This window comes from Chiloscyllium plagiosum, chromosome 12 (genome assembly GCF_004010195.1).
Source record: "Chiloscyllium plagiosum isolate BGI_BamShark_2017 chromosome 12, ASM401019v2, whole genome shotgun sequence".
NCBI lineage: Eukaryota > Metazoa > Chordata > Chondrichthyes > Orectolobiformes > Hemiscylliidae > Chiloscyllium > Chiloscyllium plagiosum.
In genome coordinates, this window is record NC_057721.1 from 48805327 (window position 1) to 48833176 (window position 27850).

Sequence of the window (27850 nt, forward strand, 5' to 3'; positions counted from 1 at the left end):
GAGGGAATCCTGAGGGACAGGATTTACATGCATTTGGAAAGGTAAGGACTGATTAGGGATATTCAATATGGCTTTATGCGTGGGCTGTCATGTCTCACAAACTTGATTTAATTTTTGGACAAATAACAAAGAAAACTAATGAGGGCAAAGCAGTAAATGTGATCTATATGGACTTTGCAAAAGTGAGGACTGCAGATGCTGGAAATCAGAGTCTAGGTTAGAGAGTTAAAAATCACACAACACCAGGTTATAGGCCAACAGGTTTAATTGGAAGGCCACTAGCTTTTGGAGCGTCGCTCATTCATCAGGTGATAGTGGAGGGCTCAATCCTAAAACACAGAATTTATAGCAAAAATTTACAGAGTGATGTAACTGAAATTATACATTGAAAAACTGATTGTCTGTTAAGCCTTTCACCTGTTAGAATACCATGATAGTTTCACTTCTTTCGTGTGTAAATCACAAAACTTTTTTTTAAAAAGTTGCATTCTCAGGTTAGCTGTTAACAATGGTGACAGCTAGACAATGTGTTAAAGGTGTTAGCCCCCTGTGTTCTCTGTCTATGCCATGATGTTTAGATTGATTCTAATCTGAAAAAGTGAGATAACGGAGTTTTACATGAATTCATGCAGTTTTTGAACAAAGTTCAATGTAACCCTGCAAGTACAAATTCACCACACAAAATATATGTGTGTATGTGGGTCTTTGTCTGTCTGTGTGAATGTGTGTGTCTGTCTGGGTTTGGGGTTGTGAGTGTGAGAAAGTGTATGTGTGTGTGTGTAGTGAGTGTAGAGTGTCTTAAGTCTGTGAGGGGGTGCATGTGTGAGTGTGGGAGTGTGTGTGTCTGTAAGGGTGTGTGTGGGTGTCTGTGTACACATCTGTGTATATGTGCGTCCGTGTGTATGTGTGTACAGGAGTGCCTGTGTGTGTGTGTAGGAGTATGTGTGTGTGTGTATAGTGCAATGGTGGTCATCTGTAATGTGACATGAACCCAAGGTTCCGGTTGAGGCCCTCCCTATGGGTACCAAACTTAGCTTTCAGCCTCTGCTCGGCCACTTTTCGCTGCTGCCTGTGTCCACCTTGGAGGATGGTCACCTGAAGGTCCGAGGCTGAATGTCCGGGACCATTGAAGTGTTCCCCAACTGGGAGGGAACCCTCCTGTCTGTTGATTGTTGTGCGGTGCCCATTCATCCGTTGTCGTAGCCTTTGCTCGGTTTCCCCAATGTACCATGCCTCCGGGCATCCTTGCCTGCAACGTATAAGATAGATAACATTGGCTGAGTCACATGAGTACCTGCCATGTACAAGGTGGGAGGTGTCCCCACGCGTAATGGTGGTATCTATGTCCACACTCTGACACGTCTTGCAGCGCCTACCGTGACAGGGTTGTATGGAGTTGTCCTGAGAGCCGGGCAGCTTGCTACAAACAATGATCTGTTTGAGGTTTGCCGGTTGTTTAACAGCAAGTAGTGGAGGTGTGGGGAAGGTGAGGTGCTCATCCTCATTGACAATGTGTTGCAGGTCATGAAGAACATGACATAGTTTTTCAGCTCCCGGGAAATACTGAACAACGAAGGGTACCCTGTCGGTTGCAGCACGTGTCTGTCTCCTGAGGAGGTCATTACAGTTCCTTGCTGTGGCACATCAGAACTGGCGGTTGATGAGTTGGGCATCGTACCCCATTCTTGTGAGGGCATCCCTGAGTACTTCCAGGTGTCCGTCACTTTCCTCCTCATCTGAGCAGATCCGGTGTATGCGTAGAACCTTGGGTTCATGTCACATTACAGGTGACCACCATTGCACTATACACACACAAGCAGATACTCCTACACACACACTCACACACACAGGAACTCCTGTACACACATACACACGGACACACATATACACAGACGCGCACACAGACACCCACACACATCCGTACAGACACACACGCTCCCACACTCACACATGCACCCCCTCACAGACTTTAGACACTCTACACTCACTATACACACACACATACACTTTCTCACACTCACAACCCCTAACCCAGACAGACACACGCACAGACAAAGACCCACATACACACATATATTTTGGGGGGTGAATTTGTACTTTCAGGGTTACATTGTACTTTGCTCAAAAACTGCATGCATTCATGTAAAACTCCGTTATCTCACTTTTTAGATTAGAATCAATCTAAACATCATGGCATAGACAGAGAACACAGGGGGCTAACACCTTTAACACATTGTCTAGCTATCACCATTGTTAACAGCTAACCTGAGAATGCAACTTTTTAAAAAAAGGTTTTGTGATTTACACATGAAAGAAGTGAAACTATCATGGTATTCTAACAGATGAAAGGCTTAACAGACAATCAATTTTTCAACGTATAATTTCAGTTACATCACACTGTAAATTTTTGCTATAAATTCTATGTTTTAGGATTGAGCCCTCCACTATCACCTGATGAAGGAGAGACGCTCCAAAAACTAGTGGCCTTCCAATTAAACCTGTTGGCCTATAACCTGGTGTTGTGTGATTTTTAACTTTGTACACCCCAGTCCAACACCAGCATATTCAAATCATAGGTTAGAGAGGTTCTGGAAAAGCACCACCTGGTCAGGCAACTCCTCAGATGCTGCCCGACCTGCTGTGCTTTTCCAGCACCACTCTAATCTGGACTCTGTACCACTTCAATAAGACTCTACACGGACTTCAGTAAGGCGTTCAACAAGTTTCCTCCTGGTAGTCTAGTTAACAAGTTTAGATCTCATGGAATATAGGGAGAACTAACTATTTGGATACTGAGCTGGCTTGAAGTTGAAGACAGAGGATAGTGGTGAAGGGTTGTTTTTCAGACTGGAGGTCTGTGACCAGTGGTGTTCTACAAGGATCGGTACTGGGTCCACTGCTTTTCATCATTTATATAAATGATTCGGATGTGAACATGGGAGATATAATTAGTAAATTTGCAGATGACACCAAAATAGGAGGTGTAGTGGACAGCGAAGAAGGTTATCTCAGAGTGCAACAGGATTTTGCTCAGATGGGCCAACGCGCTGAGGGGTGGCAGATGGAGTTTAAATTAGGTAAATGTGAGATGCAGTATTTTGGAAAGGCAAATCAGAGCAGGACTAATATACTTAATGGTAAGGTCCTCAGGAGTGTTGCTGAACAAAGAGATCTTGGAGTGCAGGCTCATAGTTCATTGAAAGTGGAGTCGCAGGTGGATAGGATAGTGAAGAAGTATTTGGTATTTTTTCCTTTATGGGACAGGGCATTGAATATGGAGTTGGGAGGTCATGTTGCAGCTGTACAGGACATTGGTTAGGCTGTTTTTGGAATAATGAGTGCAATTCTGGTCTCCTGTCAGAAGGATGTTGTGAAACTTGTAAGGATGTTGCTAGGGTTGGAGAATTTGAGCTACAGGGAGAGGCTGAATAGGCTGGGGCTGTTTGCCTGGAGGGTCGAAGGCTGAGGGGTGACCTTATAGAAGTTTATGAAATCATGAGGTGCATGGTTAGGGTATATAGACAAGGTCTTTTCCTTGGGGTGGGGGAGTCCAGAACTAGAGGGTGAGAGGGGAAAAATTTAAAAGGGATCTAAGGGGCAACTTTTTCATGCACAGTGTGGTGCATGTACAGAATGAGCTGCCAGAAGAGGTGGTGGAGGCTGGTACAATTACAACATTAAATAGGCATCTGGATGGGTACATGAATAGGAAATATTTAGAAGTATATGGGACAATCCTGGCAAATGAGACCAGATTAGGTTAGAATATCTGGCCGGCATGGATGAGTTGCACCAAAGGGTCTGTTTCTGTTCTGTACATCTCTATGACTCTGACCAGCTATCTTAGAGTCAATCTTAGAGTGAGGAGAATTCCTGAGACTCCTGCTTATAGGGCTCCCTGATTGGCCCAGGTTAACAGCCCCAATCAGGGATCTCATACTCAACAAGATCCATTTGGCCAACCTTATTCCAATCACTACACCCTCTTATTTGTTCTCTTATTAAACACTTTAAATATCTGAGAATAGTTGGGGATAGATCACCTTCGAAATAGATGATCTTTCTATCTTTTAAAGAAGTAGCTAATCTCTTAATGTTGCTTTTAACAGTCTATCAGCTCTCTACAATATAGTGGTTTCAATCATAAATCTATTTTGTTACATTCAATGCCAAGAAATTAGCAGGAAAAACAATTTACAAGTTGCAGATATTGCTTAACAATAAAAGTGTTTCTCAATAATTACAATTGATGCAGTGAAGTATCTTATATTAAACTATCTTACAGAATTAACAGAGGTTGCAGTCACGGTGGTCAGTATGATTTCTGGAGCTCTGATGCATACAATAATGGTGGCAAATGTGGCAGATATGGTATTAAATGCAGATGTTCCAGGACGAATGTACAGAGAGAAGGTTTGTGAAATTTAAAGTCGGAAAATGCTTTTGCCCAGTTAAATTTTAGAGACATGCACGACAAAGTCTAATCTTTCTGTTTTCAGCTCATGAATCTTTCTGTATAAAGTCATCTTAAGATTTTCAGAGAGTAAACTTGAATTTTTAATTGATACCTAATATTTAAATGCAGTTGTTTTTGATCCGATTTGAACTATATAAATTGATGTTTGAAAATAGCATATGTTTCAAACATGTTTATTAAATCACCTCATGGAGGAGTGATCAACAGAATCTATGTAGGGCTGAAAGCACCAAATAGACTGTGACTTACATCAATAGGAAAGGTTCCTGTACCCCAAATATACTAATATCTGCAATGCAGAACATTGGGAAATTGAATGTATAATTGCCATTGGTATTAGTGCTGACACTACAATTATTTATATGTATAAATGACTTGGATGAGGAAAATAAATGTACTATAGCTAAGTTTGCAGATGACACAAAAATAGTAGAAAAGCAAGTGGCAAGGATGCCAAACAGAGTCTGCAGAGGAATATAGACAGGTTAAGCAAGTGAGCAAAAAGCTTGGCAGATGGAATATAATATGGAAAAATGTAAGATTATGCATTTAGCAAGAAGAATAGAAAAACTGAAAATTAGTTAAATGAAGAAAGACTGCAGGAAGCTACAAATAGATTTTGGAGTCCTTGTGAATGAATCAGAAAAGGCTAGCATTGAAATTCAGTGGGCAATAGAGCAAGTAAATAGAATGTTTGCCTTTATTTCGTAGGGAATGGAATATAGAAGTAGTGGGAGGTGGCTTATTAAAACTATACAAGGTACTAGTCAGACTATGGCTGGAATACTGTGAACAGTTTTAGGCCCCTTATCCAAGGAAAGATATACTGGAATTAAAGTGAATCCAGAGAAGGTTCACATGACTGATACCAGATATACAGGCTGTCTTATGAGGAGAGGTTGAGTAGGTTGGGCCTGTACTTATTGGAATTTAGAAGAATGAGAGGCAACCTTATTGAAGCATACAAAAATCTTGGAGGTTTTGACAGAATAGATTGTGTCCCCTTTTGAGATAGTCTAGGACCAGAGGGCATAATCTCAGAATAAGGGGTCGCATATTTAAAACAGAAATGTGGAGGAATTTCTTCTCAGCCTCTTGAATCTATGAAATTCTTTACCACAGATGACTTTTGAGGCTGGGTCAATTGTGTATATTCAAGGGTGAGATAGACAAATTGTTTTATCAGTAATAGAATCAAGGACTGTGAGGAAAGAACAGGAATGTAGAGTTGAGGGTTATCAGATAAACCTAATTTCGTTGAATGGTGGATCAGACTGAATGGGCTGAATGGCATACTTTTGCTCCTACATCTTCCAGTCTTCTGAATACAACACATGTACCTTCAGCATGCTGGAGAAATTACGCATGATGTAATTATTTACCAAGGATAAGCAATGACCATGGAACAGGAGGTGTCCCAAAACATAAGCTTGTCATCCTGGTTGAAGAACATCACAACTGTGTACAGGTAGCCACCAAACATTTGACAATTCTTCAACCCTCTGCCCTTCACTTCCTTCTCTCCACATTAGATTTCACTATTCATTGAAAAATTCAAACCAAGTTTGTTAACTGTTCCATATTTGATTTTGATTGCAAAGGGCAACAGACCAAAGAATAAGAATGTAACAGAAGTTTATTTCAATGAATAGTTGAACACAAATTGGTTTTCAAAATCAGCAAGATACGATGAACAGCAAAATTATCACTGCTATACATAAACAATAACATTTACACCCTTCTCCACAACACTGTATATTGGAATATGTGAAAAATCATAAAAATGTTGACTTTGCATAAATTCTCTATGGAACCCTACCTTATTACTGAAATACATAATTTCAGATGGAGCCATCTATTGCCGCAGAACCAAGAGTACATATTCAAACTCTGTACAATTCTTGCTGCAATGAAAACATAGATTTCATTTTAAAATATTTTTCTACCTACTGTTGCAATTTTCAGTCAGACTTCAACTCTGATGTGTTTGCTTGCTCTCTTTCCATGGACACTGCCAGATCCGCTGTAGTCTCCAGCATTTGTGGTTTTCAGTACAGATTCCAGCATCTACAGTAATTTGCTCCTCCTTTAATTTCTACTTTATTTTCTAATTTCCATGCAATTCTGCCACAATATTTTTAAAAATAAAATAGAGGTGGATATGTGCTAGAAATTTTCCAATTGAGGTATAAAGAGTACACACTACCAATAATGGTGGGTTCAGTTCTGGATAAGTCTTCAGCTACTGTGTGGAATGTTGTAGCCATTGTGTCAAAAATGACAGAAGTGAGGTAACCTGGCTTGTATATTCAAAAACTGTCTCACTGTCTTGCAGTTAGATTTTGGGTCAGATTATAAACACGCAATCTCTATTTAAATCCAGGAAAAGCCTGGTGCTGTTTCTTCAAATTGTCCACACACACCTGGGTTGAAATACATAAATTTTCATCTCAAAAGTTTCCTGACTTCAGACAGTTGGGAAAAGAACATCGATGTCAGTAGTTCTCCCTCACCTTGTTTGTAACATTTAACATTATCGTTTTTTGCAATCAGTTTCATTACTGACTCAATACTTTCTAGATAACATCAGAATTTTTTTTAAAATGAATTTGACTATTCTGGTTAAAGACTGAGCAGAACTAGAGCTCAAAACCAATGTTCTTACAGCCCTGTATCTAGAATTCACAGTGTGATTCAAGATAATGAAATCTGCCATTTTTATTAACTTGCTCAATTTATATTAAATGGTTATGTTTTACTGACCCTTTTTTGAGTATATACACAAATTAATGCAACACAATGTGTTACAGTCACTATTGAAAATATATCCCACTGTGTTTTCGCATAGGTGGTAACATGGGAACAATACCAAACAGCTGCAGATGTAAAAATGTAATTTTCATTTAATGTATTGATACTTTTGTTGATGTGCAGGGAGCTCTTGTGGTATAGTCATAGTGTCCCTACCTCTGTGACAGAAGGCCTGGGAGAAAGTGAGGACTGCAGATGCTGGAGATCAGAGCTGAAAAATGTGTTGCTGGAAAAGCGCAGCAGGTCAGGCAGCATCCAAGGAGCAGGAGAATCGATGGTTCGGGCTTATGAAGAAGTGCTTATGCCCAAAATGTCGATTCTCCTGCTCCTTGGGTGCTGCCTGATCTGCTGCGCTTTTCCAGCAACACATCTTTCAGCTCAGAAGGCCTGGGCTCAAGTTCAACTTGTTTCAGAGGTGTGTCATAAGATGTCTGAATAGGTTAATTAAAAATATCTACATTTAAAATACATCTAATTTTTATGTTCTGCTTCCTTAATTTTAGGATTAGTTCTCACTTGCATAGGCAGAATTTAATTCCTAAGGCAAATTAAAAAATAGAGAACTACATGAGCATCACAACATAATTATAAGAGTGTGATCATTTTAGTCTGGTTGCTAAATTTCAACATTGTAAATTAATTAGAACAGCACAGCACAGGAACATGCCCTTCACCAACCATGTCTGGGCTGCCCATGATACTATTCTAAACTAATCCTATCTGCCTGCGCATGATCCATTTATCTGTATTGCCTGACTGTTAATGTCTAGATTAGAGTGGTGCTGGAAAAGTACAGCAGGTCAGGCAGCATCCGAGGAGCAGGAAAATCGATGTTACGGGCAAAAGTCCTTCATCTGACTGTTAATGTGTCTGTCTAAGTATCTTTTAAAAGTTGCAATTGGAGCTGCTCTACCATCTCCAATGGCAGAGTGTTCCAGGCACCTACCACTCTCTTTGTAAAACCTTTGTTCACACATTTCCTTTAAACTTTTTCCCTCTTACCTTAAACTTATGTGCTCTAGTATTTGACATTATCACTCTGGAAAAAAATCTCCAAATATCCACCCTATCCTTGCCTCTCATAATTTTATGTATTTTTATTAGGCTGCTCCTCAGTCTTTGTCAAGAGTGTGGTGCTGGAAAATCACAGCAGGTCAGGCAGCAGCTGAGGAGCAGGAGAATTGACGTTTCAGGAATAAGCCCTTCATCAGGAATGAGCCTTATGGGCTGGGGGGCTGAGAAATAAATGGGAGAGGGTGGGACTTGGGGGAAGGTAGCTGAGAATGTAATATGTTGATGAAGGTGGGTGAGAAGGTGAAAGGTCAGAGAGGAGGGTGGAGCGGATAGATGGGAAAAATGATGGACAGGTCAAGAGGGCAGTGCCAAATTGAAGGCTTGGGACTGGGATAAAGTGGGGAGAGGGGAAACGAGGAAACTGCTGAAATCAACATTAATCCCATGTGGTTGCAGGGTCCCAAGGCGGAAGATGAGGTGCTCTTCCTCCAGGCGTCGGGGATTAGGATTTGGAGACGGAGGAGACGCAGGATCTGCAAGTCCATGGTGGAGTGGTAGGGGGAGTTGAAGTATTCAGCCATGGGGCGATGGGGTTGGTCGGTGCAGGTGTCCCAGAAATGTTCTCTGAAATGATCCGCACGTTGGCGTCGTGTGTTTCTGATGTAGAGGAGACCACATTGGGTGCAACAGATACAGTAGATGACATTGGTGGAAGTGCAGCTAAATTTCTGTTGGATGTGGAAGGATCCTTTGGAGCTTTGGAGAGAGGGGGTGTGGGTGCAGGTTTTGTATTTCCTGCAGTGGCAGGGGAAGGTGCCAGGAGTGGGGTGAGAGCTGAGTGGGATGTGTGGATCTGACAAGGGAGTCATGGAGGGAATGGTCTCTCTGAAACGCAATAGGGGTTGGGAGGGAAATATATCCCTAGTGGTGGGGTCTATTTGTAGGTGGTAGAAATGGTGGAGGATGATGTGATGTATACGGAAGCTGGTGGGATAGAAAGTGAGGACCGGTGTGGGGAGTGGGTGGTCTATCCTTATTGTGAATTAAGCGGTGGGATTCAAGGGCAGAGGTGTGGGAACTGGAGGAGATGCGCTGGAGGGCATTATTACCACATAAGAGGGGAAATTGTGGTCTTTGAAGAACGAGGCCATCTGGGATTTTCTATGGTGGAATTGGTCATCCTGGGAACAGATGCCGTGGAGAGGGAGAGTTGGAAATAAGGGATGACGTTTTTACAGAAGGCAGGGTGGGAGGAGGTGCAGTCCAGGTAGCTGTGGGGGTCCGTGGGTTTATAGTAGATGTCCATAGTTAGTCGGTCGCCAGAGATGGAGATGGAGAGGTCAAGGAAGGGGAGGGAGGTGTCCGAGATGATCCAGGTGAATTTGAGGTCAGGGTGAAAGGTGTTCATGAAGTTGTTGAACTGTTCAACCTCCTCTTGGGAGCATGAGGTAGTGCCGATACAGTCATCAATGTAGTGGAGGAAAAGGTGCTGGCGTAGCTGCGGAAAATTAACTGTTCCATGTACCTGACAAAGAGGCAGGCATAGCTAGGGCCCATGCGGGTGCCCATGGCTACCCCTTTGAAGAGGGAGGATTATAAGGAGAAGTTTTAAGGGTGAGAACCAGTTCAGCCAGGCAGATGAGGGTAGCAGTGGAAGGGTACTGGTTGGAAAGGCATGAGGGGAAGAAATGGAGGGCTTGGAGGCCTTTGTCGCGGCGAATAGATGTAGACAGGGACTATAAGGCATATGGGGTCGGGGAAACAAGAGTCTTGGAGGAGGTGGAAAGCGGGGGTGGTGTCCCGAATGTAGGTGGGAGGTTCCTGGACTAAGGGGGATAGGATGGTGTCAAGGTGTGCAGAGATGATTTCAATGGGATAGGAGCAGGCTGAGACAATGGGTCGACTGGGGAAGTCAGCTTTGTGAATCTTCGGTAGGAAGTAGAATCAGGCGGTACATTTTCAATCTACATTTTCATCAAATCTCTCAAACTTAGTTTAGCCTAAGCCCATTTGCACATGGCTCAGGTTATAGTGCAGAGATTACAACCTTTGAGGTTATGCTTCTAAATTTGGTGCCTAGCTCCACATCCTGCATCCTGGCTGTGCAGAACCTCTTTCCTCTTTTTACCTACGTCAATGATGCCTGTAATGGGCCACAACAATTGGATCTTCAGCCCTCCTGCTGCAAGTTCTACTCCTGCCCGAACCAAATATCCTTAACTCCTCGCACCAGAAGATAAAAACACCATCTGAAATCATTCTCTTTGCTGCTGAAGCCAATTTCAACCTCCCTGACTGTACTGTCTCCCACTGCCAGTAAATTTCCTTTGCAGAACCCTCTCCTGTGGCTTGAAAGACTTCTGTGCCTCGGTGCCTTGGTCATTTCACTCAGCCATCGCTCAGCTTCTCCCCCATCCCACTCTGTCAATCAAACAAACTAACAGAGCCTCAAATCTGAAAATGTGTTGCTGGAAAAACGCAGCAGGTCAGGCAGCATCCAACGAGCAGGAGAATCGACGTTTCGGGCATGAGCCCTTCTTCAGGAAAAGCCACAGGAGAGGGTTCTGCAAAGGAAATTTACTGGCAGTAGGAGACAGTACAGTCAGGGAGGTTGAAATTGGCTTCAGCCTGACCTGCTGCGTTTTTCCAGCAACACATTTTCAGCTCTGATCTCCAGCATCTGCAGTCCTCACTTTATCCTAACAGAGCCTCAAACCTGTTGGGACTATTGCAGATGTTAACATTTCTGCACTTCTATCCTGTGGGTCCCTTGATCTTCCTTGCTTGTAGTCACACCCTCCTGTCTCTGATCTGTGACCATATCAGAACAGTCTATATTTCACCCTCCAGCTCAAAATCTGTGCTGCTTGAATGCTTTACACTTAGCCCATCAGTAGGCCAACACAAGTAGGCCATTGAGACCATCATCTGCTCTGCTATTCAAGGAGATTGTGGCTAATCTGATCATCCTCAACTCAATTTTCCTGCCTTTTCTCCCATAACCACCAATTTCCTTACTGATTATAAATTTATCTCTGTCAGCCTTGAATATACTTAAATAACCCAATCTCAACAGTCCTATGCCACAAAGAATTCTACAAATTCACTCCCCTGTAAGAAGAAATTCCTCTTTATCTCTGTCTAAAATAGGAGACCCTTTATTTTGAGATTATATTCCCTGGTCCTACACTCCACAAGGGAAAACAACTCTCCACATCTATCCTGTCAAGTCCCCCAAAAATCTCACATGTTTCAATGAGGTCTCCTCTCATTCTTCTAAACTCCAATTCTAAACTCCAGGTCCAACCTCTGAAACCTTTCCTCATACCTGGGATCAGCCAGGTGAATCTGGACTGCCTTCAATACCAGTACATCTTTCTTTAGATAAGGAGCCCCAAAACTATTCAGTTTAACACACTTACGTGCAAGTGGTCAGTGCAAACACACACTCCCCACTGTTATGGGGGTGAATGAGAGCTGACTGCGTGGAAGAATGTGAGCACAGGAGGGTTCTAATTTTTGGAGTGACTTCTAATGCATAGGGAGGCATTGGCCTAGTGGTAGTTTTACTATAGTATTACTCCAGACACTGAGCTAATGTTGTGGGGACCAAGTTCGAATCAAATCATGGTAGATAATGGAATTTGTCTTCAATAAAGATTCTGGAATTAAGAGTCCATGAAATTAAGGGTCCGTAAACTAATGTTGACCCATGAAACCATTGTCAATTGTCAGAAAAACAGATTTGGTTCATTAATGTCCTTTAGGAAGGAAATCTGTCATCCTTACCTGATCTAGCCTGCATGTGACTCCAGACCCACAGCAATGTGGTTGACTCTTAATTGCCCTCAGGGCAACAAGGGATAGGTAATAAATGCTGGCCTAGCCAGAGGTGCCCACATCTCATAAGTGAATTTAAAAAAGTTTGGGAGACATGTCTCATAGACTAATCAAGCAACAGCATGACAAAGTTATACTCACAGAATCAAACCTTACAGACAATATCCCAGATATCACCATCCCTGGATATGTCCTGTCCCACCAACAGGACAGGCTAGCAGTGGTGACAACACTGTGTCACACAGTCAGGAGGGAGCTGCCCTGAGAGTCCTCAACATCGACTCTGGACCCCATGAAGTCTCATGGCTTCAGATTAAACATGGGCAAGGAAACCTCCTGCTGATTATGTTGTACCATCTTCCTTTGGCTGTTGAACCAGTACTCCTCCACAAATAACGCAAGTACAATTCTGCTGCTGCTGGTGGTCCACACATCTTGTGGATGGCCAAATGAGTTGCTAGATCTGTTTCAAGTCTGTCCCATTGATGGGACACAACACGATGGATGGTATTCTTAATGTGAAGGCAGGACTTTGTCTCCACAAGAACTGCGTGGTGGTCACTCTTACCAATCTGATGGCTGCAGATTTATCTGTCCATGACAGTATTGGGAAAAATGACCAATATACAGTCCTTTGTGGAGATAAAGTTCTGCCTTCACATTGAGAATACTCTCCATCATGTTGTGCAGTACTATCAATGGGACAGATTTGAAACAGATCCAGCAACTCATCTGGCCATCCATGAGGTGTGTGGCCACCAGCAGCAGCATAATCTGTAATCTCATGGCCCAGCATATTCCCCCACTCAACCATGACTGTCAAACCAGTATCAACCCTGGTTTAATGGAGAATGCAGCCGGAGCAGCACTAGGCATACCTAAAAATGAGGAGGCAAACTGGTGAAGCTACCAAACAGGATTACTTGCATGACAAATGATAGACAGAGCAAATGATAGACAGAGCTAAGCAATCCCACGACCAAAAGAATGCTTCAAATATCCTAACATTCAAGAATATGGGACAAGTGAGTGAAATTGAGATTTAATGTTAGTTATATCGGTGCAGACTCAATGGAACAAAGGGCTTTTTGTGCACTGTATGAATTTGTGAATCAAATCTAAGCTGTGCAGTCCTGCCACATCCCATCACGAATGGGTGGTGGACAATTAAACAACTCACTGGAGGAGGAGGCTCCCAATAAATATCCCCATCCTCAATGATGGAAGAGCCCAACACATCAGTGCAAAGTATAAGGCTGAAGCATTCACAGCAATCTCAGCCAGAAGTGCCAAGTTAATGATCCATCTCGGCCTCCTCCACTGGTTCCCAGCATTACAGATGCCAGTCTTCAACCGATTTGATTCACTCCACATGCTATCAATAAATGATTAGAGATACTGGATATTGCGAAGGACCTTGAAAACATTCTGGCAATATTACTGAATACTTATGCTTCAAAATTTGCCACAGCCCCAGCCAAGCTTTTCCAGTACAGTTAGAACATTGGCATCCACCCGTCAATGTGGAAAGTTGTCCTGCACTCAAAAAGCAGGACAAATCGAACTGACCAATAACTGCACCATCAGTCTACTCTCGATCACCAGTAAAGTGATGTCAGGTGTCATCAGCTATGGAATTCAGCATTTTTATTCATGGTTAAACCAAGTATGCCATAAGGTCAGAAGCTGAATGGCCCTGGCGGAACCCGAACTGGGTATCACTGATAAGGTTAGTGCTTAGGGATTAGAGCTTGAAGAACTTTTTTTTTATTTTGTCATTTAGCTGTGCCAAGTGGAAGAGTACACAAGGAATAAGAGATTGCCTCGGCATCTACGGATGAAGATTTCAAACTATTACAGAGAACGTTTTCATGGGAAATGGTTTAATCAAGAAGCGATAATTTCCGAGATGACAGAATATCTGAAAGAGGTACTGAACGGTGATAAAATGTGTATAGAATTCTGAATTTCAAGGGAGCCAGAAGTTTCAAAACTGTAAAGAATTATTTAAAATACTTCAAAATGCTAAAAAAGATCAACTATTTCAAGTGCAAATGAAATGGAAATACAAGACTTTTGGAAGTCATTTTTGAAAATGATGCTGAGGTCATTTAATGTTCACACACTCAGTTAATTAGTTTCTATAGAGTTCTAAATATTATTTCTTACCTCTAAACATCTTGGTGTACACATGATTTGATAAGCATCTGGAAAATTAAATTCTATGTAAGTTTTGCCTCGATTGTAAGAACAAGTTTTGATATATTTTGGCTACAATGGGTGGAACCCTATAAGGGTCTGAGTGAGATGGGATGTGTAAGATGTGAGGCAGAAACAGATAAGAAGCCCGGCATGGCCTATCATGACACTATTCTCTTGCTATTAGAAAATGGCAGGAACAGTGCCGAGGAGGGACTGAGAAAGTGTCAGTTTGATGGGTGTCAACACAGGATTCATGTTTGCTGGTCACACAACATTGTAATGTCAAATACATGAAACAGCAGTTTTCAAAGCCCAGCTACATTTAATTTGCAAATATTTCATTGCAGTTTGCTGTGAGTGCAAAGTGAGGGTGCTTAGGGGTTAGATGCTGGTCAAAGGCAATTTGCAGCATGCAATTGATGCTTGCAACTTAAAGTCAGGCATCTTAATAATGTGGAAATCAACAACATTGATGTTACATAAAGCCAATGCTAGCTGAAGGGGAACCACTGTTAGTCTAACTTCCAAGGGTCTTATGTGAGGCACAAAACATCTCACCCCATCTACTGTGTACGTGATTTTTTTTAGATTAGATTCCCTACAGTGTGGAAATAGGCCTTTCGGCCCAACTAGTCCACACCGACCTTCCGAAGACTAACCCACCCAGACCCATTTCCCTCTGACTAATGCACCTAACACTATGGGCAATTTAGCATGGCCAATTCACCTGACCTGCACATCTTTGGACTGTTATGGTGTATTGGATTGGGTGCAGTGAGAGGTTGAGCGTTCGTTGTTTTGAGGATGGTGGAGTGCTACAGGCATTCCCTTCTTGATGACATTGATTAGATTAGATTACTTACAGTGTGGAAACAGGCACTTCGGCCCAACAAGTCCACACCGCCCCGCCGAAGCGCAACCCACCCATAATCCTACATTTACCCCTTACCTTACACTACGGGCAATTTAGCATGGCCAATTCACCTGACCTGCACATCTTTGGACTGTGGGAGGAAACCGGAGTACCCGGAGGAAACCCACGCAGACACGGGGAGAACGTGCAAACTCCACACAGTCAGTCGCCTGAGGCGGGAATTGAACCCGGGTCTCTGGCGCTGTGAGACAGCAGTGCTAACCACTGTGCCACCGTGCCGCCCACAAACTGGAATTCTGGCTTGCTAGTCCAGTGACATTACCACTATGTCATCACCTCCCCTCACCTCCCCTGACTGTGCTCACTCAGTCAGTACAGCACCTTCACTAAGTATTTGCAGAGGCCAACCTGAATGTGGATGGATGATAGATATGCGTCTCTCATTATCTGGGTGCAGCATGTCTCACCGTATGGGGAAATGTGCTCAGCCCTCAACTGCAGGGCATGTCACCAATGACTGTTCTGAAATACAAAAATCTCTTTCGCTCCTTCTGTTCCCATTTTGGATCTTTTCCATCAGGATTGGAGGGTCCTGCGAGTGGTGGCATGTTAATCATTCTGGCTGCCTGCCCACGAAGGTGAAGGTGGATACAGGGCCTGTAATGCCCCTCAAGGTGCATAGTGTACAGTGGAGGCCCAGAATTTTCTGGTCACAACTCTGTTTTTTGGGCAAGAGCAAAATGCAGTGTTGGTACAGGTTTCACATGTCCCAGGACAATATAGCGAAACTATGCTGAATGCTGGACTGCGAGATAAGAATTGCTTATTCTCCTGGTGGTTATGAATGTCACTGCTATACTGAACTTTATTGATACTGGCTCCTTCCAGTAAGCAAAGTGTGATATATCTCATTCGTCTACCCACAAATGCATCAAGATAGTGACTGATGCCATTTATGCAGGTTGGCAGCAGTTCAGTTTATTCCCTATGATGAGATCATTGCTGCACACTGGGCAGTAGAACTCAGTTATATAACTTACTGACTCTGGTTCCCTTGTGGTGTAAATTGTTTGTTCTAGTTCACCACAACCTGACAATGACAACCATCCAAACTGATGGTTGGGATATTAAAAGTTAATTATCATGCTCTAAAGATAATGACTGGATCTGTTGCCTAATATGAAAGCATGATATGACACTTTAGATCTATATAAGACAGGCTGTGAAACAGCATTTTATACAGAACTCCCAAAGAATGGACACCCTCGGTGAAAGTTTTCACTAAAGAAAGAACAAGGAGAAAAGCTTTCATAAATCGACCAAAGTTTTGTTGAAAGAGTTGAAACAATCTGCACATGCAGTAGTTGTAGAATTAGTGCAGCACAAGAAACTTCTGTTTCTACCCCAAAGGCTGCATTACTGACTAAGTCCACCATTATAACCTATTCAATGACAGAATCTATCACAGCTGCTGAATTCTGACTCAGATTTTCCACCCCTTCACTTTGGAAAGAGAATCTTCAAACAAGCAACAGGCTTGATAACAGACTGACCTTATCACCTTTAGACTTTCATCTTTATAAGTATCTTTTATCCTTCCTTCATATCATATTATCTGTATTTTTACTCGAGACTGTATCACTGTTTGTTACTTTCAGCTGCATGACAAACCCATTTTTGATGTTGTTTAAGGCTGAAGTTTAGCTACTGGTTATTTTTAAATTGAAACCGTTGCAAACTCAAAAGGCAACTGAATAGGTTTTACAAATTGTAGTTCATGAACAACTCTGTGGACATGCTGAAATGGTTGTGACGGTAAGGAGCAGCCATTTAATGGAGGTGGCTACTGAAAGGCAAAGATATAAACATTGGAGAACTCCCTTTCTCAGATTTTGACTTAGAATTATCCTAGTCCAGTTGAGGCAGACAACTTTCAAATTTTGTGCTGCCAAGAAACAGAGTTGAGATCAGAAAATCCTGGGCCTCCACTGTATCATATGCACCTTGATATATCCACCTTCACCTTCTTAGGTAGGCAGTCAGAATGATTAACATGCCACCACCTGCAGGACTCTCCACTCCTGGTGGAAAGAATCCAAATTTCAACAATTTCAGTGTACAGCCTTGCTTCATACTTGCTGCTGATCTGCTGCATGCCAACAGCAGGCCCGATGGTGAACATGGCTATTGCTTTTATCCGCTAATTTGCAGCACTTTAAAAGTAAAACAAAATAAAACAAAGAACTGCGGATGCTAGAGATCTGGAACAAAAACAGAAGTTTCTGTTCTGATGAAGAGTCATCGGATTTGAAACATTAATTCTGCTTTTGCCACCCACAGATGCTGCCAAACATGATGAGTTTCCCCACAATTTCTGATTTTGTATCTTGAAGGTAACCTGTCTCACTTAAAGGGGTGCTGCACTCTTTGATGTGGGGACATCCAGATGAAGCCAAAATGAATCATCCACTTGGCACTTTTGGCTGAAGATTGTTAGCTCCCCCACCATTGATGATGGGGATATTTGTGGAGCCTTCTCCAATACTGAATTGTTTAATTGCCCACCATCATTCATGGCTGAATGTGGCAAGACTGCAGAGCTTAGATCTGATCCGCTGGTTGTGGAATCTATTTGCTCTCTCTGTCATTTTCTGCTTTTGCAGTTTTGCACACAAGGAGTCCTTTGTTGTAGTTCCACGAGGATAATCTCCTGCACACTTCATCAATCCAGGGTTGACATCATGGCTTGATAGGAATGGTCGGGAGGGGGATATACCAAGCAGATTGTGTAGTAGTACAATTTTGCTGCTGCTGATAGTCCACAATGCTTCATGGATGCCCAGTCTTGAGTTGATAGGTTTGTTAAAGTCTATCCCATTTAGCATGGTGGTAATGTCACACACGTGATGGAGGGCATCTTGAATGTGAAGATAGGATTTTGTCTCCACACGGACTTTATGATGGTCACTCCTACTGATAATGTTATGGACAAATGCATCTGTGGTAAGCAGATTGGAGAGGATGTTGTCAGGTATAGTTTTTCCCTTTTAGTTTTACCCTTGTTACCTGTTGCAGATCCAGTCTGGTAGCAAGTCCTTTGGGATCTCACCAGCTTAATCAGTAGTGGTGTTGCTGAGCCATTCTTGTTGATGGATACTGACGTCCCCACCCAGTCTATGTCCTTGCTACCTTCAGTGCTTCCGCCAAGTGGTGTTCACTTTGGAAGAGTACTAGTTCGTCAGACAAGGTGAGGCGGTAATCAGCAGGTGGTTTCCTTGCCCATGTTTGATCTGATGCTATGAGAACTCATGGTGACCAGAGTCGAATTGAGGACTCCCAGGCCAACTTTCTCTTGACTGTATACTGCTATGTTTCATTTGTTCTACTGATAAAACAGGACACACCCAAATATGGTGATGGTGTTGCTTGGGACACTGTTTGTAGTGTATGATTCCAAATGTATAATTACGTTAGGCTGTTGTTTGACTTGGCTGTGAGTCAGTTCTCCCGGTTTTGGTAGTAGACCTTAGGTGTTAGCCAGGAATTTGACAGGACTGAGTTTGCCATTGTTCTTTCCAGTACCTAGGTTGTTGTTCGTGGTCTGTCCAGTTTAGTTCCTTTTTTGAGATTTTTTACTGAATGATATTCACTGCTTTTCAGGGCCCCTTGGACTGTTCTGAGTGCCTTGTTAAAATATTGGGGTCCCTCTCCCTATTCTAGATAAAATTGTTCTTTTGATTGAATATTACAATCACAACACGCTAAAAGCTCAACAATGGATTTGATTACATACGTGACATATGCCCTTTTGTAATTATGTACTGAATGTTACTATGCTAATTCTTTTGCAGTTTGTTATTGGCAGTGCTGGGGTGATGTTAATTTCCAAGAATCTTTCTTAATATATCTTTCTTGGAATGTGGTGGCACCAATCAACAACTGTATTTGTTACTCATCCATAGTCATCTTGATAAAGTGGTGATGAATTATAATGGGGATACATTGGAAAACACTTTCCAAAGCATTGCCATGGTCTTTTCTGTCACTTTATATATATATATTCTAATATGATGATAGGTGAACTTCAACCTGTAATACATGCATGTGGAGATGTCGAGGAGACTGTTGATTTGATTTACAGATGTATTGGTCTACAATCTTGACAGTAATAGGAGATAAATAAAGTGAAAACTAACGTATTGACCAATTTGGATTCGAATAGTTGCACCTATTTCAAGTGGCCGAGGAGCACCTCACTGCACGTCATAAAAAATGCTATAATTACATAATTATGAGGAGGCAATGGCCTGGTAATATCATTTGCTGGGCAATTAATCCAGAGACCCAGGTAATGTCCTCAGAACCCAGGATCAAATCCTGCCATGGCAGATGGTGGAATTTAAACTTAATGAAATAAAATGGGAATTAATAGTCTAATGTTGGCTATGAAACCAGCCAATTGTCAGGAAAAATCCATCTGCTTCACTAATGTCCTTTGGGGAGGAAACTGCCATCCTTACACGTGACTACAGACCCACAGTGATGTGGCTGACTCTTAACTGGGATTAGGAATGGGCAATAAATGCTGACCTAGCCAGCAACACCCACATCCTATGAGTGAAATTTAAAAAAAAATACTTGTCACAAACTTTTCAGACATTTGTGTGAGGAAATGCATTTTGGGAGGTCAAATATAAAGTATACAGTAAATGTATACAATATGTGTATGGAATATATAGAAAGCATACAGTAAATGGCAGGAGCCTAAGGTAGACAAAGCAGGAGGCTGGAAGAACACAGCAAGCCAGGCAGCATCAGGAGGTGGAGAAGTCAATGTTTCAGTGTAACTCTTCTTCAGGATTCTGAGGAGCATCGATATACAGAGGCTCCTTGGGGTACAAGTCCATAGCTCCCTGAAAGTGGCAGCACTTGTGGATAAGATGATAAAGAAGGTGTACAACATGCTTGCCTTCATCAGTCAGGACACTAAGTATAAAAGTTGGTAAGTCATGTTGCAGCTGAATAAGACTTTAATTTAGCTAAATTTGGAGTATTGTGTACAGTTCTGGTTGCCACACGATAGGAACGATTTGGAGGATATGGAGAGGGTGTAAAAGAGGTTTACCAGGATGTTGCCTGGATTGGAGTATATTAGCTATAAGGAGAGGTTTGTCAAACCTGGACTGTTTCACTCGAGCGTCAGAGGTTGAGAGGCAAAATGATAAAAGGACGTAAAATTATGAGAGTGTGGATAATCGGAGTTTTTTTTCCCTGGCTGGGAAATGTGAAATACTAGGAGGGTAGGTTTAAGGTGAGAGGGGAAAGGTTCAAAGGAGATGTGCGAGGGTGGTAGGTGCCTGTTATGCACTGTCAGGGGACGTGGTAGAAGCAGATATGATAACAATATTTAAAAGGCATTCAGACTTACACACGAAGAGACGGGGAATAGAGGGATACACCATTGGAGGCACATGGGATTAGTTTAGAATGGCACTATGGTCAGCACAGATCTGGTGGGCCAAAGGCACTGTTCTTTTGCTGTCCTGTCCTTGTTCTTTCAGTTTTATTCTATTCTCATCTCTTGTCAGTGTAGCTAGTATTTCCTATTAGATAAATGTTGGCCTTTTTTTGGTAGTTTGGGCACTTGAGGTAACCACTCAGTGCTTTGCACCAAAATTAGTATACAGACCCAATTCTCAGACCACTTGAAACTGGTGAGCCACTGCATAAAAATGTATCTTTTGACCTAGCTCTAAAGTCAGTGCTATTCTCTGACCTGATGCTTTGAAGAGTCAGATCGAGTGATAACATATCTTCCTAAAGGTTCACTTGCTTTTCCCACACTGGTGCAAGGGCTTGCACACTTTCTGCACCTTAAGTAAAAGAGGCTTAGTTTATGCTAAATCAAAACCGAAAGAACTGTGAATGCTGGAAATCAGAAACAGAAATCGCAGGAAAAGCTCAGTAGGTCTGGCAGCATCTGTGGAGAGAAATCAGAGTAAATGTTTTGGGTCAAGTGACCCTTCCTCAGAAGAATTCTCTCCACAAATGTTGCCAGATCTGTTGAGCTTTTTCCAGCAATTTCTGTATTTGAGGCTTAGCTTGTGGTTTGAAGGGAGAATAAAGAGAGCATTTGCACCTAACTCTGTAGTGTGTGTGAGGTGAGATAAAATTCAGAAGGCACCAAGAGGTCCAACACCTTCTCCGATGGTGCCTGTCACCATGGCCTTGACTCTGCCTTTGACCATGATAGCAAGCATATTTCCTTTGAGATGGAGGACTAACTTCAAGCAGGCTCTTTCTCCAGTGATGTCATCTGATGTCTTACATTGTGTGTCAGCTTCTGCAAGAAAGGACAACGTTTATTAGTAAGAATTTTGTGTACTATCTGCAAGGGTGGAATGGCTGATGGTCTGCAAGGTGTGAATCCTGACAATAAGCATTTTAATAATTTGAGTATGTGAGTACAAGTAGAAGAAGGCATGATGCAGTGACAAGCAAAGTGCAAAGCGAGTTTTATAAGCGCTATGATACCTAAAGTTAGTGAAGCTGTAAGTAATGCAGCTGTGAACAAAGAGTAAAAGAATTGTGAATGATATTGCTGAATATCTTCCAGCATTACAATGATGTGCTGGGTGCAGGCTCCTGATATTTACGTAGTCCTTTCTTTAAATCAATTATTTTCTCCTTTATTTTGTTATATTTTGCAATCTATGCTTGAATTTAATAAGTCACCTCATTAAAACAGGCAAATTCAAATGTTAGGCAGCTCTGAGATTCATAATGAAAAACATACTTAGCCATCAAGATGCCAAAAACAAGAGTTATCTAAGCATCTCTTTTCCAAAAGCAGTAATTAGTGAGTGATAAGTTGTTTGCTTTATTATTTTATTACAGGATGTTCTAACATACCTATGCAGAAGTCTGGTCCAAAATGTACCCATGTTCCAAAATGCGGATCCTAATTTTTTGAAGGCTATCATTGTAAATCTGCGTTATGAAGTCTTTCAAAAGGACGATGTAATCATAAGAGAGGGTGATGTGGCAGACAGGATGTTCTTCATTGAATCTGGTATCGTTTCAGTTGAGACCGAATATTATCAAAAACATCTTTCTGATGGTGCTTACTTTGGAGGTTTGTGAACTCAAGATCTAAAAGGACTGGGAAATGCAAATAGTTAGAATTATAACATTATATTTGTAGGTTAGATTACTTAGATTAGATTACTTAGAGTGTGGAAACAGGCCCTTTGGCCCAACAAGTCCACACCGCCCCGCCGAAGCGCAACCCACCCATACCCCTACATTTACCCCTTACCTAACACTACGGGCAATTTAGCATGGCCAATTCACCTAACCTGCACATCCTTTTGGATTGTGGGAGGAAACCGGAGCACCCGGAGGAAACCCACGCAGACACGGGGAGAACGTGCAAACTCCACACAGTCAGTCGCCTGAGGCGGGAATTGAACCCGGGTCTCTGGCGCTGTGAGGCAGCAGTGCTAACCACTGTGCCACCGTGCAAATTAGTGTGCCTCTCAATTTAATTGAGGAATCCTGATTTTTAAAATGAATTTAATTTCTATGTGTTCTAACTTCAGATCAGCATTCCTGATTGGAGTTAAAAGAAGATGGAGAATAAAACAAATCTGAAATGCTTTTTCTTTGTTTTTCTTAGCCTGTTTTTGTGAACAAGTGTGAAGTTATTCATTTTGATAGAGTAAAGACAGAAAGCTAGAATACTTCTTAAATGGTGGGAGATTAGGAAGTACAGATATAAAAGGAATCTGGGTGTCCTGGTCCAAGAGCTGCGAGTGCAGCAAACAAATAGTAAGTAAAACTGTATGTTGGCATTAATTTCAAGGCAGTCTGAGCGTAGACAATGTCTTTCTTCAGTTGGATACAGTTTTGGTGAAACAGTACAGTTTGATTCTTGTTACATAGAAAGGGTTCATGAGGTTTGCAAGATTTATTCCTAGAGGGGGAATTGTTTTACAAGGCTAGATTTAGGAAACTATACAAGGCTAGATTTAGGAAACTATATTCCTTAAAATTTTAAATAACTAAAGGGGATCTCTTGAAATTTCTAACATCTTACAGGTTGTGACAGAATGCATGCAGATAGGATGCTTTCCCTGGCTGGTGACTAGAACCAGGGGACATAATCTCACAATAAAGAGGCAAGTCATTTAAGACAGAGATGAGGGGGAATTTCTTCACTCAGAGATGTTGGTGAATCTTTGAAATTCTCTACTCTAGAGAGCAATTATTGAGCATATTCAAGACAGTTGTCAGTAGGTTTTTGTAAACCAATGAAATTAAGTGCGGGTGAGTGGCATTGAGGTAGATAATCAGCCATGATCTATGAATGACAGGGCAGGATCAATGAGCTAAATGTTGGACTCTTATTCCATTGTTCCTGCAGTGTTACATGGTTCAATGCGGAATGAGAAAGAATATACCAAGAGTAATACTAGGAGAGGTAGAGAAAGGAACTTGGTGAAGCTGCGTGCGTACTAAATAGTGGAAACTATGTATCATAAACATAGAAAAGCAGAATTCTATCAAACGTCTGACAAGGGCTCAGATGCACATTGGGTAATTCACCCTTGAAATTATTCAGAAGGTCCTGGTAACCATTGAGAAAGTTCACCCCAGTAATAACATGAGACAGAATCTATGATGACCTACTCCTTCAAACACAGATTCTGTCTATCCAGATCATGCCACTCCTCCACTGATAGAATCTGTGATTGAAAGAGCAGCAAGAGTGGAGACCTGGGGAGGGAAGTGATGTTTTCCTGCACTTGGTTCCTTTCAAAATTGCCCCATTTCTGGATTGGTTGGTTTGGATGGAGGGTAGAGATTTGTTTCTCACAATTACCTGCTAACAAAGCAATCAAAACATTCTCTTTGTCGGTTTATAGAATTCCCAACAATGCTTAAATAGGCCACTTGGCCCATCAAGTCTGCATTGACTCTCTGAAGAGCATCCCATCCAAACATAGCTCTCACCTATCCCTGTAACCCTACATTTACCCTAGCTAATCCATCTAGCCTTATATTCCTGGACACGAGGGACAATTTAGCATGGCCAATCCACCTAATCTTCACATCTCTGGACATCTTTTGGCAGTTAATGATTTCTGCCAGTTAAGTGAGAGCATAGAAAGCTGTTTATTACCAAGGTAAAATGATAATATAAATGAGTATATAGCAGGTATTAAAAGATATTGTGTGTCATCAACATCATATGCAATGTATAATTATTTCATTGTATGAATAAGATAGAACATGTGGATTTGTTGACAGAAACAAAACCTTATAGTAAACCTTATGCTCTACATATAGCACATGAAAAGTACTGTCTGGATAAATCTGATAGGTTAACACTGTTAGTTGTCAATACTCTTAATCACAAAGTGTCTTTAATGGGAGACTAAATGGTTTAGTAAGTTTATATATGTTTTGATGCCTCTTTGTATTTTTTGATCACCACTTGCAAATCTAGATTTTCTGTTTTAGATATAGTATAAACCAAAGAATACTAATGGGTCTTAACAGAAACATGCAGATATTAATCTGATACAGTAACTGTTTATTTCCATGGAAACATAGAAGATATGAGCAGGAGTAAGCCTCAAGCCTGCTCTGCCATTCAATATGATCAGGGCTGATCATCAAACTCAATACCCTAATCCACCCTTCTCCCATATCCCTAGATTGCTTTAGCGGCAACAGCTATGACTGCCTTTTTGAAAACACAATGTTTTGGCCCCAACCATTTTCAGTGGTAGTGAACTCCACAGGCTCACCACTGTCTGGGTGATGAAATGTCTGAAATGTCAACTCATCTCAGTACTAAATGTCTCCTCATCTCAGTCCTTAGTCCTACCCCTAATCCTTAACCAATGATATTGGATTTATTTGATTTATTATTGTCACAGTTACCTAGGTACTGTGAAAAGTTTTGTTTTGCGTGCAGTACAGGCAGATCATACCATACAAAGATCATTGGGTGATTGAACAGAGTGAGGAATACAAAGTTACAGCTGCAAAGAAGGTGCTCAAAAAGTAAGATCAGCATTAGATTGAAAGTTGAGAGGCCCAACCAATAATAGCAAGAAATAAGCTATTCTTGAAACTGTTGGTACATGCGTTTGAGCTTTTGTGACTGGTTCTGGACACAATTGGGAACATCCTTCCATAGTATAATCTGCCTAATTGTGTTAGAATTTTATAGGTTTCTATAAAATCTCCCTTGTATTTTTAAATTCCAGTGAATACAATCCTAACCGAGTCAATCTCACCTCATAGTCATGCCAGGAATCAATTTAGTAAACCTTCGCTACACTCCCTCTATAACAAGAATATCCTTCCTCAGATAAGGAGACCAAATCTGTGTAAAGTATTCCAGGTGTGGTCCAGCAATATCTGTATAATTGCAGCAAGGCAACCTTGTTCCTGTGCTCAAATCTTTTCACTATAGGCCAGCATACAATTCGCCTTCTTTATTGCCTGCTTGCATGCTTACTTTCAGTGCATGAGGACACTTCGATCTCATTGAACATTCCCATATCTCAATATGTAGCTATTTAAATAATAATATGCATTCTATTTTTGCTACCAAAGTGGATAACCGCACATTTATCCACATTATACTGCATGTGCCATGCATTTTCCCACTACTCAGCATGTCTAAATCACAATGCAACACATCTGTATCCTCACAGCTCATTTTTCCACCCAACTTTGTGTCGCCTGCAAATGGGAAAATCAGATTGGTAGCAGATCCCAAGAAAAGGAATTCATGGAATGTCTTCAAGATGGCTTTTTTTGTAGCAGCTTGTGGTAGAGCCCACTAGGGACAGACAATTCTGGATTTGGTGATATGTAATGAGGCAGACTTGATTAGGGAGCTTAAGATGAAGAAGCCTTTAGGAAGCAGAGACCACAATTTGATTGTTTGAGGGAAAAGCTGAATCAGATAACATGTTATTACAATTGAATAAAGGTAACTACAAAAGACATGAGAGAGGAACTGCACAGAATTGACTGGAAGGGGAGCCTAGCAGGGAGCAGTAATGACAGGTGTTTCTGGGGGTAATTCAGGATGCACCACAGAAATTCATACCAAGGAAGAAAAAACAAGAAGCATACTAAGGGAAGGATGAGGTAACCATGGCTGACAAGGAAAGTTGGCGACAGCATAAAAGGGAAAGAAAAACACATACAATGCAATGAAGATTAGTGACAAGCTAGAGAATTGACAAGCCTTTAAAAATGAGCAGAGAACAACCGAAAGGCAATAAGGGAGGAAAGAAGCAAGAGTGGATATTGGACCACTAGAAAAGAAGACTGCAAAAGTAGTAAGAGGCTACAAATGAATGGTGGAGGAACTGAATAGATAATTTGCATCATGGCAGAAGATACTAGTATCATAATGGGCAGAGATGAGTGTAGTGGCCATCACTAAGGAGAAAGTGCTAGAAAAGCTGGATGTCTGGAGGTGGTAAATGACCTGGACCAGATGGACTACACCCCAGGGTCCTGAAGGAGATAGCTCAGGAGATTGTGGAGAAGTTGATAGTGATCTTCCAGGAATCACTGGAGTCAGGGACGGTCCCAGAGGTCTGGAAAATGGCTAATCTAACACCCTTGTTTCAGAAGGGAGAGAGCAGAAGATGGGAAATTATAGCTGCTGGGTCTAACCTCAGTTGTTGGTAAGATTTTAGAGTGTATTATGAAGGATGAAATTGCAGAGTACTTGCAAGTGCATGGTAAAATAGGGCTAAGTCAGTATGGTTTCATCTAGAGGAGGTCATGCCTGACAAATTTGTTAGAATTCTTTGAGAAGGTAATAAGCAATTTGGATAAAGGAGAGCCAGTGGATGTAACATATTTGGATTTCCAGAAGGTCTTTGACAAAGTGCTGCACAGGAGGCTGCTAAATAAAATACAAGCCCATAGTGTTAGGGGCAAGGAACTGGCATGGATAGAGTGTTGGATGACTGGCAGAACTCAGAGAATGGGGTTAAATGTCAAAATGGTAGCCAATGACCACTTAGTTCCACAGAGATCAGAGTTGGGACCACAGCTATTGTGTAAGGCGATCGACAAGGTTCCCCATGGGAGACTGATTAGCAAGGTTAAATCTCACGGAATACAGGGAGAACTAGCCATTTGGATACAGAATTGACTCAAAGGTAGAAGACAGAGGATGGTGATGGAGGGTTGTTTTTCAGACTGGAAACCTGTGACCAGTGGAGAGCCACTAGGATCGGTGCTGGGCCCTCTACTTTTTGTTGTTTACATAAATGATTTGGATGCGAGCATAAGAGGTACAGTTAGTAAGTTTGCAGATGACACCAAAATTGGAGGTGTAGTGGACAGCGAAGAGGGTTGCCTCAGATTACAACAGGACCTTGACCAGATGGGCCAATGGGCTGTGAAGTGGCAGATGGAGTTTAATTCAGATAAATGCGAGATGCTGCATTTTGGGAAAGCAAATCTTAGCAGGACTTATACACTTAGGGAGTGTTGCTGAACAAAGAGACCTTGGAGTGCAGGTTCATAGCTCCTTGAAAGTGGAGTCGCAGGTAGATAGGAAAGTGAAGAAGGCGTTTGGTATG

The 27850-nt window shown here is 41.8% G+C and overlaps 1 protein-coding gene across 1 annotated transcript in view; it reads left to right on the forward strand.

Moving 5' to 3' along the window:
- Nucleotides 1-27850, forward strand: part of LOC122555226 (potassium/sodium hyperpolarization-activated cyclic nucleotide-gated channel 1-like) — a 109685-nt gene that overhangs the window by 63714 nt on the left and 18121 nt on the right. The window contains exons 7-8 of the mRNA XM_043701001.1: nt 4286-4413; nt 13926-14072. Of these exons, the coding sequence (XP_043556936.1) occupies nt 4286-4413; nt 13926-14072 (275 nt within the window). The remainder of the gene's footprint in view (nt 1-4285; nt 4414-13925; nt 14073-27850) is intronic.